Source organism: Opisthocomus hoazin, chromosome 5 (assembly GCF_030867145.1).
Source record: "Opisthocomus hoazin isolate bOpiHoa1 chromosome 5, bOpiHoa1.hap1, whole genome shotgun sequence".
In the NCBI taxonomy this organism is placed as follows: Eukaryota; Metazoa; Chordata; class Aves; order Opisthocomiformes; family Opisthocomidae; genus Opisthocomus; species Opisthocomus hoazin.
The window spans coordinates 84,209,666-84,225,563 of NC_134418.1; the positions used below are offsets into that span (position 1 = coordinate 84,209,666).

General features: G+C 46.5%; 1 protein-coding gene across 1 annotated transcript in view; it reads right to left on the minus strand.

Annotated features, from left to right (window-relative positions):
* Nucleotides 1-1,583: 1,583 nt before the first annotated feature.
* The window catches only part of KIT (KIT proto-oncogene, receptor tyrosine kinase), a 62,132-nt gene continuing 47,817 nt past the window's right edge, over nucleotides 1,584-15,898 (minus strand). Inside the window, exons 15-21 of the mRNA XM_075421984.1 lie at nucleotides 14,316-14,404; nucleotides 13,844-13,971; nucleotides 9,970-10,092; nucleotides 6,715-6,826; nucleotides 6,518-6,617; nucleotides 5,633-5,738; nucleotides 1,584-3,875 (exon numbers count right to left, since the gene is read on the minus strand). Of these exons, the coding sequence (XP_075278099.1) occupies nucleotides 3,750-3,875; nucleotides 5,633-5,738; nucleotides 6,518-6,617; nucleotides 6,715-6,826; nucleotides 9,970-10,092; nucleotides 13,844-13,971; nucleotides 14,316-14,404 (784 nt within the window). The 3' untranslated portion in view covers nucleotides 1,584-3,749. The remainder of the gene's footprint in view (nucleotides 3,876-5,632; nucleotides 5,739-6,517; nucleotides 6,618-6,714; nucleotides 6,827-9,969; nucleotides 10,093-13,843; nucleotides 13,972-14,315; nucleotides 14,405-15,898) is intronic.

Here is a 15,898-nt window from a genome sequence, read left to right on the forward strand (position 1 = left end):
GAGAATGAAGGAAGGGTCAATTCTCTCGTTTTCACTATAAGGGTGGGGTTTTCTTTTCTGCTTCTGGCCAAGCAGAAGTTACAGCTGAGATTGTCCAAACTGCCCTTGCTGACTGTAGAATTGTAGAAGGGTTGAGGTTGGAAGGCACCTCTGGAGGTCATCTGGCCCAACCCCCTGCTCAAGAAGGGCTGCCTAGAACCAATTCCCCAGCACCATGTCCAGAGGGTTTTTGAGTATCTCCAAGGACGGAGACTCCACAACCTCCCTGGGCAACCTATGCCAGTGCTTGGTGACCCTCACAGTAAAAAAGGGTTTCCTGATGTTCAGAGGGAACCTCCCATGTTCTGGTTTGTGCCCATTGCCCCTTGTCTTGTCACTGGGCACCACTGGAAACATCCTGGTTCAGTCTTCTTTGCACCCTCCCTACAGATATTTGGTCCATGATGGTCCATGCTGGTCCATTGTCCTGATGGTCCATGCTGGTAACATGGTGCTGGTTTTTCTTTATATCTGGGTACAATAATGCTTTGAAGTCCCGATAAAATACATATTAAATGCCTTCCTGATGCTAAGCTATTGCTTGGAACTGGCGCAACAATTCAAGGGGAAATGGTCTGTGTGACCGTGAACAGGAACGGAGGCGGCAGTCATTGCGAGCCTTGTAATAAGAAAACAGGAGAAGGATTTTTTCAGAAAGCAGAGATGCCATATCCTAGGTTGCTTCGGAAGGGGAAACATTTCAGGAAAATAAAGTTAATGACGTGCTAATGGAATAAATACATAAAATAGCTCCTTTGGCTATGCTAGACAAGAATTCACAATTTGTTTGTATCAGTTGAGCTACTGGTATGCCTCAGTATGAAGTCTACTTTGCTTGAACAGAGGGGTGGACAAGACAATAGAAACAACGGCTCAAAATCAGCCAAATTTTAGTATCTTCTGAAGCATTATTAGAAAACAATGACAATGCTTATTATGACAAAGCTTGCACCTCCTGGCTCCTGGCAAAATTAGCTTTTCATGTCCTTAATTAGTTTGAACAAACAGAGCCAAGAGCTGAGTGGAATAAAAAAAAGAAGAAATAAAAAGGAAGCTGTTTTAGAAAGGAAACTCGAAGAAGGGGAGCTCTTCGAGGAGGTCTGTTGGCAGAACAGAAATGTTTAAGCACCAAAACAGTCGAGGTCTGTGCCTCATATGAGTTAGTAGGGGGTTTCTGCTAGCACAGTTCCAGAAACTTTTGCTTCTAAGCTCTGTTCCTGGTATTAAAGCAGGCACCAACCACGCCGATGCAAACCCTTATGCAGCAGAGGAACACACACAAGCAGATGAGTCAAGGATTTCAAACCTGGAGTAATTCATGACATATAGACTGCATCAACAGTCTACAGGCTCCATCTTCTAGTCGCAATTTTTTTCCACTATAAAGCTACATCTGAGTTTCCAAGTATTTGTCCCATATATTCACAGGTAAAGAACTTCCCTGACAAAAAAATATTACGGTTTTCTGGCACACTTTTGCAAAAAAATGCTATGCTCGACCTCTGTGCGGCCAGACGCTGAGATTTCGCTTCAACCCAAGAATTTATTAAGACTGACATGAAAATATTCCATCTTAACATAGTACACATCGGTAGCATTTGAATACATATTTACAGATTTATTTGAACTTTTCTGAACTGCAATTCTACAACCGAGCAACATATCCATAAGTGTTTCATAAACTTTCAAACACTTACATATTTATACATATAGTTTTTGCATATATATATATAAAAAAATATTTTTGAGACTCAAGGACTGAGAATAGTCAAAAGGACATTATTGCTACATTTCCATATTTACAAAAACAATGCATAAACCCATTCAAAACACCAAGCTGTTGCAAAATAAGTTTCAAAAATCCCCAAATTATAAAAATATAAATTTCAAGAACGAAAAAACCCAAACCTCTTTCAGCTAAGTGTCCGTAAAGTACCGAGACATCTATAATTATAACAACTAGTTTGCCTAGAGTTGCTCTGAAAGCCAACAACGTTACAAAAGAGCTTTTATAGCATCCAACTGAAAATGCTCAACAAGAAGTATGCGTAAGAGTGCCTCCAAACAACTGGCTAACTTTGGAAAGGTGCAACAGCCTAAGATAAAAGTTCAATGCAAATGGCTAATTTTTGACTTAACTCCGAAAGACAGATTCCGGTAACGATAAACCAAATGCACAGTCGTAGAAGGAGCGTGGTATTCAACGTAACCCAAAATGTACTACCAGTGTGTGTATTTACAAGGACCTTGCCTTTGGGCAGTTAGTTACACTTTGAAATTGCATGTAAACTCAACCAAAATCGTGGTAAAGTATAAGTTACAGAGTGCTTAAGTGCATTCTAAATAAATAGGTACTTAACTAGTACTCTGCCTCTAGCAAATGCTTCTCTTGATGCCTTTACTAATTTCTAGGGGACAGAAACAAAGGAAGGAAAGAACTGGCCATGTTTCTGATGGGAAGGGGTTAGAAAGTACTTGAGCACAACCCTGGGCTCAACAGCTACGGACCCCAAAGCCTCACATCTGCCAAACGAGACCGAAGGGATTCTTTTTTTTATCCCACTTACAAATTCAACGCTTCCCAGTTAGGCTCTTCTTCGTTACGATCTCTGGACTACTACAGAAAGATGAAATGACTCTGGGTGGGGGGAAAACAGACTTTTCCAGTTAGCACTATCCACGTCAGCCCGTGGGAAAAGATTCACCTGCGTAGGACAAGATAAAGAAAGGGCCCCCAGGAGGGAATTTTTTGCCTCTGCTCTCGCTTAGATAAGAAGACTCGTTAAACAGCCTCTCCTCCAGACACACACAGTTTACCGGCAGCAGCGCTCCTCCTCTATTTTGACCAACTTGTCAGGGCCCACCCATCTTTGGTGAACACTCCTGGACGTAACTACGAGCAAAACAAACACCGAAGCCCTCGGGCTCCGTGGTGGGGTGAGACCCAGCGACGGGCAGCTCCGTGCCCAGCAGGGAACGGGCCAGTGGGAAGTAGTGCGTACACCCACGGAAACCTCGCGACCGGTCTGCAAGGTGGGTGGAAGCAAAGATGAAGATCCACGCTCTTCTCCCCTCCTCTGGTTCAAAGCCCAGAGCTCCCGGGAGGGTTTGCTGCTGCGCAGACCAACTTTGGAAGGGTCTTGGTCTTGTCACCTCTCTTGCCCAGGTACATGCAGCACCCTCGCTGCCCTCCAACCTACCATACCTGCCTCAGAAAGCTTCTCAGGCTTGGCTGGATATGCAAAGGGGTTTGCAAAGCCATCAGCTTCATATTCTTTTATTTCTTAAATTCAACAGAACAAGCAACTAGAAAATGACCGTACGCTTTCCAGGCACGGATCCAGAGAAGGATCACTGCAGATTTGGTTTGATCTGCAGTCATCTCATTCCACACCCTGGCTCAGGATTTCTTTTGTTGGTTGTTTTTTTGTTTTTTTTTTCCTTCAGATCTGGCTCTCTACTGCAAATACACACAATACAGCAAAATATATACAGCTTCAGTTAGCATTGCAATGATGCCTGTAACCGTGCTCAGCAGATAAGGTTTATGTGTAACAGTGTGTGGCAAAGGACAGCATTACAACAACGTTTCAGCTACACAGTGGTAGTAGTGAGTAAAAGTAAGAGAAATTATCGCAGTCGTCCCTCTCTCACCCCCTGCACAATACAAACAGCTAAGACATCCGGGCTCCTCTTCCTCCAGACACCACTCAAACATCTTCGCGTACCAGGAGAGGCTGAGTAGATGAAGCACTGCTACCCACCGAGTTAATCCTCACCGAGTGATCCGGAGCGTTTCCTTGACTGGAAGGCGGAGTTGAAAAGTTTGCGTAGACCTGCAGAAGCCAAAGACCGATGTCAGTGCCGTGCTGACCGCTCCCTTCCAGATCTCCTTCCCTAGCCTTTCCCCACTGCGTACCACACACCAGCGTGGAAGGGATGCAACCCAGGTGTTCCTTTGCAAATCTAAGGACAGTTTCAAAGGGTCTTGGGCTTAAATTTGAGCCAGCAGTGTGCCCTGGCTGCCAAGAAGGCCAATGGGATCCTGGGGTGCATTACGAGGAGTGTGGCCAGCAGGTCGAGGGAGGTTCTCCATCCCCTCTACACTGCCCTGGTGAGGCCTCATCTGGAGTGCTGTGTCCAGTTCTGGGCTCCCCAGTTCAAAAAAGAAAGATGAGGAGCTACTGCAGAGAGTCCAGCAGAGGGCTATAAAGATTACAAGGGGACTGGAGCATCTCTCCTACGAGGAGAGGCTGATGGAGCTGGGCTTGTTCAGCCTGGAGAAGAGAAGGCTGAGAGGGGACCTAATATATGCTTACAAATATCTGCAGGGTGGGTGTCAGGAGGATGGGGCCAGACTCTTTTCAGTAGTGCCCAGCGACAGGACAAGGGGCAATGGGCACAAACTGAAGCAGAGGAAGTTCCAGCTGAACACGAGGAAGAACTTCTTCCCTCTGAGGGTGAAGGAGCCCTGGCCCAGGCTGCTCAGGGAGGCTGTGGAGTCTCCTTCTCTGGAGATATTCCAGACCCGCCTGGACAAGGTCCTGTGCAGCCTGCTCTGGGTGACCCTGCTTCGTCAGGGGGTTGGGCTGGGTGACCCACAGAGGTCCCTTCCAACCCCTACCATTCTGTGATTCTGTGATTCTGTGATTAACTCCTCTTCTAAAGAGCCAAGGATCTCAATTTCCGTTATTATCAACATCACAGCTTCCAACCGAGCTTGAAAAAACACAGCTCAGGTTATTCCCAAAACTCCCCCAGAAACCTCACTAATTTTTCCTTCGCATTCTTGCTTTTGTTTAAGTCATGCCTGCACCTGCCAAAAACACGCTGCAGGACGCAATCGAACACCAGCAGCTTTCAGCTTCCTCTCTTCTCAAATTATCAGGAAGCCCTGTACTCGGTGCCCAAACAAGGCATCCAGAAGGTAAAAGGAAGCTTTATTTTTAAACCAGGTTTGAAACTTACTTTTTTAAACCCCAGTTAATTCACACAATGTTATTGCGAGACACAATGCAGGTCTCTGATGTGCCTCCACTTTTTTCCAAGGACTGTTTTGTCCAGTTACCCTCCCAGAAAAAGCTTTTACTATGGAATGGTCAAAAGAGCAGTGAATACAGTTTGTCACCACATCCCTGCAAGGTCACATAAATAGAGTGAGGGGAAGTGAGTGAGAAGAGGCAGAAGAGCACCGAAAGCTCAACCCCTTTGTCCAGAAAGCTTTTCTAATAAAAGCTAAATATACTTCCCATTGGAATAGAATTCCTCCTAGTTTAAGATCAGATGAATTCACGCCGTACCATTGCATTTGATAACACCAAAATTGTTGTGCCAGGTCTACTCTGAGTGAGAAACATCAACCATGCAGAGTCTTCTCCAGCTGGTATCTGTTTCAGGCGTGGGCTTAGCACAACGAAGCAGAAGTGAGTACCCCCTACATCATTCCTACCACCCAAACTGACAGTGCAAAGCTACTACATGAGTAACACTGGAAAATAAATGAAGCGCCCAGGCTCTTTGCTCCTCGCAGCTCTAGTCCAACGTCTTGCTTGAAACTACTATGACTCCAAAAAGCTGACGATCCGTAACTCACCCGGGGGGCATTATCTGAAAGCTGCTGCTCTATCAGCTGTACAATTTGTTTAAATGTGGGCCTCTGCAGAGGATCAGCATCCCAGCAACTCTTCATTATGTCATACCTGCAAAGATACTGAAATTAAGTACTGCTGATGAAGAAATCTTGAGGCTTATCTTGCCTCCACGATTATCTGACAGAGAGTTGTGAAGCACTGGAACAGGCTGCCCAGGGCAGTGGTGGAGTCCCCACCCCTGGAGGGGTTCAAAAACTGTGTAGATGTGGCACTTCAGGACATGGTTTAGCAGGCATGGGGGTGTTGGGTTAACGGTTGGACTTGATGATCTTAGAGGTCTTTTCCAACCTTAATGATTCTATAAGAATAGAAATAGTGCTGCTAACACCCGTGCTTGCGACAACAAGGGACTCAACAGTAATGGGAGTCTCTGGACACAAGTTCTCCTTGACAGCTTGCTAAGCGCCAGTCCCTCCACAAAACAGTGAATTAGGGATGGTTCATAAAGAAAGTCAGCAGCCCGTCCTCTTGCTGCCAGGAAGTACAGCACAGATGCAGGTGCTGTAGAGTCTTGTGATATAGCTGACTGCTTTATCTGAATTTAAAATATTTAATTATGTTCTGTGATTTGTCAATAATTTATTGACACGGAGCAGATGCCATGACAAAGTGATCAGATGGTGCAAGGCATGAGTGTAGTCCATCGCTTGTAACAACACAGGTCACGTGTTACGCTAGTTAGACTACATGAATTACTCAAAACGTGAAAAGAACTTAAAAAAAGACAACGGGGCAGTGCAATGAGCCTTAATGCAAGAGTGGAAGCTTCCTTTCCCCCGCATTCTTGCTGATGCTTGGTGGTTAGAGGTGCTGGTCTGCTCGCTTACATTTCAGGCGGTGCGCACTCCGGGCTGAACATCCTGTATCCCTCCTTGATCATTTTATAGAACTTGGAGTCCACAGGCATCCCCGGGTATGGGCTGCTTCCTGTTGAGAGAGCACATGAGCAACGTGATTCTTGCATCTGCAGTAAAACCAAGATGAAACACAAGTGCCCTGAAGTACAGATCTTACAGCAGCTCACCTAAAGAAAAGAGCTCCCAAAGCAGTATCCCGTAGGACCAGACGTCACTCTCAAAGGTGTAGACGCAATTGAAAATACTTTCAGGTGCCATCCACTTCACGGGAAGACGAGCCTTTCCAGGGAAAAGGGAATAAATCCAGACAATGGGCATAAGGCATACAAAACTTACAAGATAAAATTAACCTTTTCTACGTCTTATGCGCTTTAAATACTCATTAAATCAAGAAATGGAAGCATCCAACTAAAAATGGAAATGTCAGCATTTTAGAGTCTCCAAGTGCTGCCCGGTTATTGATCCATCTTTTTGTGGATCTCACGTAGCTCCTTGCACTCTGGTTTTCTGTAGACTGTGTGATTCCTTCTGTGTTGTTTCTAAGAGATGGCAGGCAGTCAGAGCAAAATAATATATATGACCATGGCATGGGTCCCTATGCAAACACAACAGTCTGCTTCCATGGACTTGCTGCCATAGGCACACAGATGAGAACAGCGTAGTCAAGATGCTTCAAGGCTTTAATCAACAGTTAAGACATCTGCTCCAGCTCCTCAGTGTATCAGGAAAAAAAAAAAAAAGAAAATTTGTATGAAAGAAATATATTTTGACATTTTTCATGTTTGTGTGGGGACAGACATCCCTCAGGAATGCTAACTGGAGCACAGGAAAGGGCACAGAAAGCCTTTAGATGTGCTTCCACCTTCCTCTCCCTGCTTTGCCCTTTCCTTATCTGACTGCAGGAGCCAGTCAAGCTTCCATCCTACGCGTTCATACGGCTGTGGGAGAAACCAGACCTCTTCCTTTTGAGTGGTCTTGCAATGCCGTGCCCAAAGATACACCTCAACCGCACTACAGAGAAGATCCGTGACGTCTTGTGAGGAAAGGAGGCAAATGGAAAGGACAAGAAGCGAGGTGGAGGAAAGGCAGCATTTGCCATGGGCTGGCTCAGCAGAGAGGCAGCCCAAGGTGTTTACTTCCCAAACAAACAGACAGCAGACACTCTTCCCGGCCAAGCCCGAAGCTGCTGTCAGCAGCGCTGCCTCCCAGCACTGCCCACAGCGAGCGATGCCCCGGCGCTCCCCATCTGCTTGAAGATCAGGCCAGACGCATCCAGCCACCTCCGACCCCCTCCCTGGGCAGCTGCAGCCAATCCTCCTCTGACCCTTTCAGATCCTATTCTCAAGCGACTCAGGAAACTTAAAGGGTAGCCTAGACAAGTAAAATTTCATTACTTACTGCCCACTTTCCTCCCAGGCTGCTGGTCTGCACTTCCTGCTCCCAGGAGCCTGGACTGATCGAGCAGCTCCTGACCTGATCCTGAGCCTGAAAGCAGCTTTCCTACACTAAACGCCACTTGGTACTGTGCCAGGAGAGCCATTCCTGAATTATTTCAGCTCTTGCTGTTCCCTAACTGCAACTTCTAGGCACCCACTGGATGGTGCCAACCTCGTTTTTGAAGACAACCACTAAACCTGTAGCCTAAAATAGGGATGCTGTAGGTACCTTGGACATCGTCCAGTTCTGGGCTCCCCAGTTCAAGAAAGATGAAGAGCTACTGGAGAGAGTCCAGCGGAGGGCTACAAGGATGGTGAGGGGACTGGAGCATCTCTCCTACGAGGAGAGGCTGAGGGAGCTGGGCTTGTTCAGACTAGAGAAGAGAAGGCTGGGAGGGGACCTAATATATACTTACAAATATCTGAAGGGTGGGTGTCAGGAGGATGGGGCCAAACTCTTTTCAGTGGTGCCCAGCGACAGGACAAGGGGCAATGGGCACAAACTGAAGCAGAGGAAGTTCCAGCTGAACATGAGGAAGAACTTCTTCACTCTGAGGGTGACGGAGCACTGGCACAGGCTGCCCAGGGAGGCTGTGGAGTCTCCTTCTCTGGTGATATTCAAGACCCGCCTGGACGTGGTCCTGTGCAGCCTGCTCTGGGTGACCCTGCTTGGGCAGGGGGTTGGACTGGGTGACCCACAGAGGTCCCTTCCAGCCCCTACCACTCTGTGATTCTGTGATTCTGTGATCAGGAACTGCTGGGTGACAGCAGAGCAGCAGAGATACCTCAGATATCTGAGGTGCCGTGGACTGACTGAGGTTAACCAAGCATGGCCAACCACTTGGGTGAGAGATGCTCCGGTGGAGGATTTTCTCTCCTTGCCAGCTTGCCCAAAGCCCGGGTGGGTGACCTTCAGTCTGCGTGTCCTCGAGTCCCTACCTAGCGACCAGCCCCAGGCCACGGAGCGCTGGGCTGGGCTGGGGAGGAGGGCTGCCTTGTTGGACGCGGATCTTCCCTCTTTCGAAAAGCCACGCAAGCAAACACACGTGGAGTCTGAAGGCCGCACGTGTCCGATGCAGACCTAAAACCCTCATCGGTTTGAGATGCAGAACGCCTGTACTCGGTAGCACGCTTCTCCAGCTTAACCACAGATGCGATTTTCTTTTGCAGTAGGGCTGCTTTTACTGCACCAGCACTTTAAAGGGGACTTTTGAGTACTGCCAAGGTAACCTGCACCACTTCAAAGGGTCTTTGTACCCCTCCAGAGGTCTAGCAGGTACTAGTGTGATCGGTACTCTTCTCCATGGGAGGTTTTAAACTCTTCTCATCAAACTGCAGTGTCTTGGAAACTATAGCTGCAAGTTAAAGCTGTATGTTACACATCCGCGACTAAAATCTGTAGAGGCCACCAGAGAAAACCAAGGTTTTTTGCCTCCTGCTATGCCCTAATCAAGAAATTTACACTCCAGAATCCAGTTTCCATTGTCTGAGTGTTGCTTTATAGAGAAGAACAGGATGCACACCCCTGATTACTCAGAGATTTTTAAAATAAACTATTTCAGTCATGGACAAATACAGCAATGCCCAGAGAAAAAGTTTCAAAATAATCGTATTTAGGATTGGGCTACCAGAATATTCCAATTTTAAAACCTGCAGTTACTCACAGAGCCGTAACTTTTAGTACGTTCAGATATAACAAAGACTGGGCGTTTTACTGGAGTGGCAAAACCATCTTCTCCACTACAACACACATTCAGGCAGCAGCACGTTCCTTCCAGTGTAACAACATGTGCACACCAAGGGTTTTTATCAGCACACACATCTGCACCAGGAATCGCCCCTCCTAACGCCCCTGACCAGCGCGGATACGTATCAGAATTGGGAAATCGAGACTTCTGCCTAAGGATGAAGATTCTTTTCTCCAAGTCAGGACACCGGGAACTCCCCTACCTTCAAACAGGTGGAGAAAGTATCATATATACTTACGTTTCCTTTGACCACATAATTTGAGTCATTCCTTATATCTCTTGCCAGGCCAAAGTCACAGATTTTTGTTATCCGACCATGAGTGAGCAGAATATTTCTTGCGGCCAGATCCCTATGAATGCACTAAAGAACAAACAGAAAAACAAACAGAGCGATTTTGTAATATCCTTAACGGGCTGTCACTTGGTCACACGTTTACTTAGCTATATGACTTACTGCACCGTGCATTTTATGGCAAGCTGAAAGTCATAAGGAAGCCATGCCCTAATAAGCTTACTCCGACGATTCGCCATTCTGGTGTAGTATCTTTACTATCACGGCGTTGATCCACACGGTTAAAGTTCTCTATGTATTTATTTTGGAAAAGACCACTTGCAGTCACTTGGAGTTTTCTGGAGTTCCACGTCTGCAGCTGAAGTTTAATATACTTTTTATGTGATTTTTTATCAAAAAATCGCTGGCTTATTTCCTAAGACAGGACATTTACAGGTAAAATGTGGTTTGTTTCTAAAGTAATTCCAACCTTTTATTAAGTAGGTATTGTGGTTGAGGGGACAGTGCTGAAAAGCTGAAAACGGGGAAAGTTACGACCACGAATTTGAAGCACGCAAGTCTCCTATGAGGAAAGGCTGAGGGAGCTGGGCTTGTTCAACCTGCAGAAGAGAAGGCTGAGAGGGGACCTTAGAAATGCCTACAAATATCTGAAGGGTGGGTGTCAGGAGGATGGGGCCAGACTCTTTCCAGTGGTGCCCAGCGACAGGACAAGGGGCAACAGGCACAAACTGAAGCAGAGGAAGTTCCGTCTGAACCCGAGGAAGAACTTCTTCCCTCTGAGGGTGACGGAGCCCTGGCCCAGGCTGCCCAGGGAGGCTGTGGAGTCTCCTTCTCTGGAGATATTCCAGACCTGCCTGGACGCGGTGCTGTGCAGCCTGCTCTGGGTGACCCTGCTTTGGCAGGGGGTTGGGCTGGGTGACCCACAGAGGTCCCTTCCAACCCCTACCGTTCCGTGATTCTGTGATTCTGTGAAGACAGGAAACTGAATCCCATTTCAAAAATTCTCCTCTGGGAGATGTGAATTATTAAGCACCTAGGAGAGTTTTACAAGCAGGCCTAAGTATTTGAAAACACTGCAAATTTTCACACGCCGGTGTCTTTGAAGGAACAGCCACGCGTCTGGCGACCTCGCTAGCTTTGACTCCAGCTGTCACTCGAGCAGCGTGCGTGGGTTTGTACCCGCAGCCCAGACGGGTGCCCAGTTTGCCAGCCGTTGCGTTATCTTTGTATGCAACTGGGGAGCCCATGTGCACTGGTTAGAGAAGGGAGGTAGCTCTCTAACCAAATGATCTCTTTCTTCCATCTGGAAAGGAGAGCATTAAGCTCGTGCTTTATTCATGGTGTACAGAAAGCAAGCCACAGCTGCCTAAAAAATAGCTGAAGATGCATCCATTTTTATCTCAATTTTTTTCCCCGAAATACAAAACTTTAGCAAATCCCTACAAAAAATCACTTCAAATATCAAGAATTATGCAAATCCAACTCAGCAAATGATGACTGCAGGTTGCACAAGCAACTTCATCTCTGTTCCTTTTGCATGCTTACTTGAGCAACTATTTTTCATGACAATTACTGTCTCAGGGGACTCTCCTTCACCTCCCAACCCAACACATTCTTCACTTTGCATCTAAAAATTACTGTGCGAAGTGGTGGGAATAGCCGAGCATCCAGCACGTCCTTGCCTTGTTCCTCCAGAAGCACTGAATAAAGACTTTGTCCATTAGAGGAAGCCCTGTCTTGTGACTGAGGCACCATGTGCTTAATCAGGGAATTATCCCCCCAGGACAGGCTCCCAGCCCGATTCCCGCACAGAGGCACTTCCATGCCTCTGCGCCTTGACACACAAGTTGCAGAAGAGTAGCCGGGTACTCTGCGCTGCTGGTCTGCATGGACCCTCCTTGTTGTGACAGGACAAGGAGTAATGGCTTTAAACTGAGGGAGGGGAGATTTAGACTACATATAAGGAAGAAATTTTTTACCATGAGGGTGGTGAAACCCTGGCACGGGTTTCCCAGAGAGGTGGTCGATGCCCCATCCCTGGGAACATTCCAGGCCAGGTTGGACGGGGCTCTGAGCAACCTGGTCTGGGTGGAGATGTCCCGGCTCACTGCAGCAGGGTTGGGCTGGAGGGCCTCTGAAGGTCCCTTCCAACCCAAACCATTCCATGATTCCATGATTCCCCAAGGGCCTGAGGTGATCTGAAGCATCTCACCCATCAGCCCACACTACTCTGTCTTTAGCAGCTGGAGGGAAGAGCATGTATCTACACAATGACCAAAGAGGACCGAACACAGCAATGTGTTGGTGCAAAGGTAGCACTATAAAGAAAACGGTCACCGGGAACGATGCCTAGTGAATCCTGGGGCTATTCTACAGGAAAATAAGAAGAAATAAAGAATATGTGCGCTAAGCACTGGATGTCCTGCGCAGCACAGGATGCAGGAGTCTGGTGAAAACCATTAAAATCTGTAATATAATGTGTTTGCCTGTCAGGCCCGTTTTGAAGCTGTTGATAGATGAAAAATAAACTAAAGGGTTTGGAAGGAGGAACAGTGGGATAGAAAAACAAGCGCAAGAGCAAGTTTTAACGTGGACTCCCTCTGCAGCAGAATTAGAGCCTCATCTCCCACTCCTAACACAGGAATTCCTTCTTCTCCTTAAATTGGCTAAGTTTGGTTTCGCACTTTATCAAGGTGCACCTGTACTATTCTGTGTCTACATTAGTTACAATGTTTACATGTTAAATGGCATTTTTCCAATAAAATGTAAGAAGAATCATAGGAAGATCATAATTCTGCAGTGCTTAAGACTTCTGTTCCATACAAACCCCCTTCCGTTACGCGACACCTCTCCTATGAAACCCAGAGAAATGTCTGGTACATTCAGGGTAGCCAACAAAGAGCATTTGTTGGTCTCCAGGCTGGTTTTATCTTTTCAGAAAATTAAAAACCAAGATGTATTCTGTACATTAAGCCACAATGCTAAAAACAAAGAGTATGCAATGTGATAACTCCCCTGTCTGTGGCAGTATTCTGTATGAGAGAATTAGCAAGTGCAGCAATGTTTAAAGCTCATGCAAATGGACAGCTTCTCAGCTGTCTTCATACTGTTCTTTAATCCAGCAGTGCCACAGAGAACAAACTCTTGAGATTTAACTGGTTTTGAAGGCATCTGCATGTTAGGTTTCTGATTCTTTCATGAATTCCATTTCATTCCCATACGCCAGAGTCGTCTGAAGAAATAACTGCTCGGGGTTCCTATGGGTTTCACTGCCTCCAAAGCCACCAGGAGCTCTCATAAAACTACCCAGATGCTCGAGGAAACGGAGGAAAGGCTGAAGACCAAACCCGAAAGAGGCACCACCCGAGCCGGGGTCCAGCTGTGCCGCTGTCTCCCAACACATGACACGATCAATGTGTGGAGTCTCGGGGTGCAGCCAGCGTACTTCGCTGCGATTCCTCTCCTGTCTCGCCCCTTGACATTTTGATGACTAGTTTCTGTTCATGGACAAGGCCACTGGTTCTGCTAGCCTGAACTGCGGACACGCAGTAGCGCTGCTTCACACCGACTGCTCTGTACCCTGTATTCTGTTTTCTGGAATATAAACCACCAATTTTGGCCACTGAGCACGGCAGAGAACTCCAACATCAGCCCAAGCTTCAGGTACAAGAAGGAGCATATCTGTTTGCAGCGCTTGTTGAAAAGAACACAGAAATATTCAGCGCTTAAACAAGTGGATCACATTAAAACACTGAAAGTGATACTAAAGGAAATCAGAAATCTACTGATTCTGTCCAGCTCTGACAAATTCTTAACTTACATTTTTAGAGGCGAGGAAGCTCATGCCCTTGGCCACCTGGTAAGAGAAGCTGAGTAGATCTTCAACATCTAGAGCAAGCTCATCATCTTCCAACATCGAAAGGGTAACATCCTGATCAGTGTAGGATCCTGTGCAATATGAACAACAGCTTTTGAGTGGACCTGGTATAATCATTTAGAAAAAGATTTGTCTGATGTTAAACAAAACAGTGATCTTTGTAATATCAGACTAGAGCCAGAGAAACAGCCGACCGCCGAAAAGCAAAAAATAATGCTGATACTCCATTTAAGTGTGGAGATACACAAGACACTGTAACTTAGCATATTGTTCTTTCTCAAGCCTTCTCGTACCAATTAATGAGTTTTAGTTCTCCTCATCCATGAGAGAAAAGTATGATAAAACTGAAAAAATCCATAAAGCCCTCCTCTCCGCACTCCCACCAGCAAACAGAATTCCTTGTCACTGTACTCACCAGACTTTGCTGGTCTTTTTTTATCAGTTTTTGGTGGGACTGCGTACGACACTCCTGGTTTCATGTCCATGTACTCATTGGCAACATCACTGTAGAGGCAGCAGATGAAACAAAACCTCATTTAGTGAAGAAGACCTCAGAAGCCACCCAAACAAAAAGCCAGATGTTTCACAGGACCTGCTTCCTTGTGCTGCTTAGGCCAGCTTCTACCAGAATATTTCATCAACTCAAGTGGCAATTGAAATGCAGAAGACCAACAGTAAAAAACGTTGAATTCAGAGATTCCCAGGTCCCAAAGGGGATCGGTATGTATTTCGAAGAATCAGCTGAGGCTTGGGACTGCCATCTGCTACATTTTTTAAAATTAAATTTTCTTATTGCTATATTTAATCCAAACGTACAGATTTTCATCCTATAAGGCTTATAAATATAGAGTTGGGCACCTTTAGAAATGATGGATGTACTCTGGCATTTTTCACTTCATTGCCATTAGAACTCATATGCATAGCCCTCCCTTAGCCTGAAATATCTGTTTAGTTTATGAACAATAAATGCAGCCACAGAGCGAACATGAAAAGGAGCAATGAGATCACCAATAGCTTTAGTCACCACCACAAACACATCTGATGCATTTAGCAGCTGCAACTTGACAGTAAACACTAATATGAGCATTTGGTAAATACTCCATCGTTAATAGCTCAATTTACAACCTGTGCTCAAGCAATGACATTTCTGCAGTGAAGAGAGGGCACATCTCCAATGCCAAACCACAGCTTTGTGTTCATCGCCTCGGTGGTCCCAGACTCTCTGGGGTATCACCAGCTATCCATGTATCACACAAACAGCTTCACCGGCACTGCGTCTTGCTGGGACAAAGGACTTCACCACCTCCTCAGGGTCTGCCTGGTTCTGTTGTGTTGGCCAACACAAAGTAAGGGGCCCAGTGGAGCAATGCGTGTAAATATGGCACTTCAGGACATGGTTTAGCAGGCATGGTGGTGTTGGGTTGACGGTTGGACTTGGTGATCTTAGAGGTCTTTTCCAACCTTAATGATTCTGTGATTCTATAATAAACACACTAAAAATTAAAACGGGCAGGTATTGTAACAGCCCCTCTGGTTTGGTAAGTTATGGTTCCCTCACTCTGCAAAGGCAAGGAGTGAGCAGGAAATCTGTTTGGAAACAGTTCTCCTTCCCCTCTACTCTGCCCTAGTGAGGCCCCATCTACAGTACTGTGTCCAGTTCTGCGCTCCCCAGTTCAAGAAAGATGGGGAGCTACTGGAGAGAGTCCAGTGGAGGGCTACGAGGATGAGGAGGGGACTGGAGCATCTCTCCTGTGAGGAAAGGCTGAGGGAGCTGGGCTTGTTCAGCCTGGAGAAGAGAAGGCTGACAGGGGACCTTATCAATGCCTATAAATATCTGCAGGGTGGGGGTCAGGAGGATGGGGCCAAGCTCTTTCCAGTGGTGCCCAGTGACAGGACAAGGGGCAATGGGCACAAACGGAAGCATTGGAAGTTCCAGCTGAAGATGAGGAAGAACTTCTTCCCTCTGAGGGTGACGGAGCCCTGGCGCAGGCTGCCCAG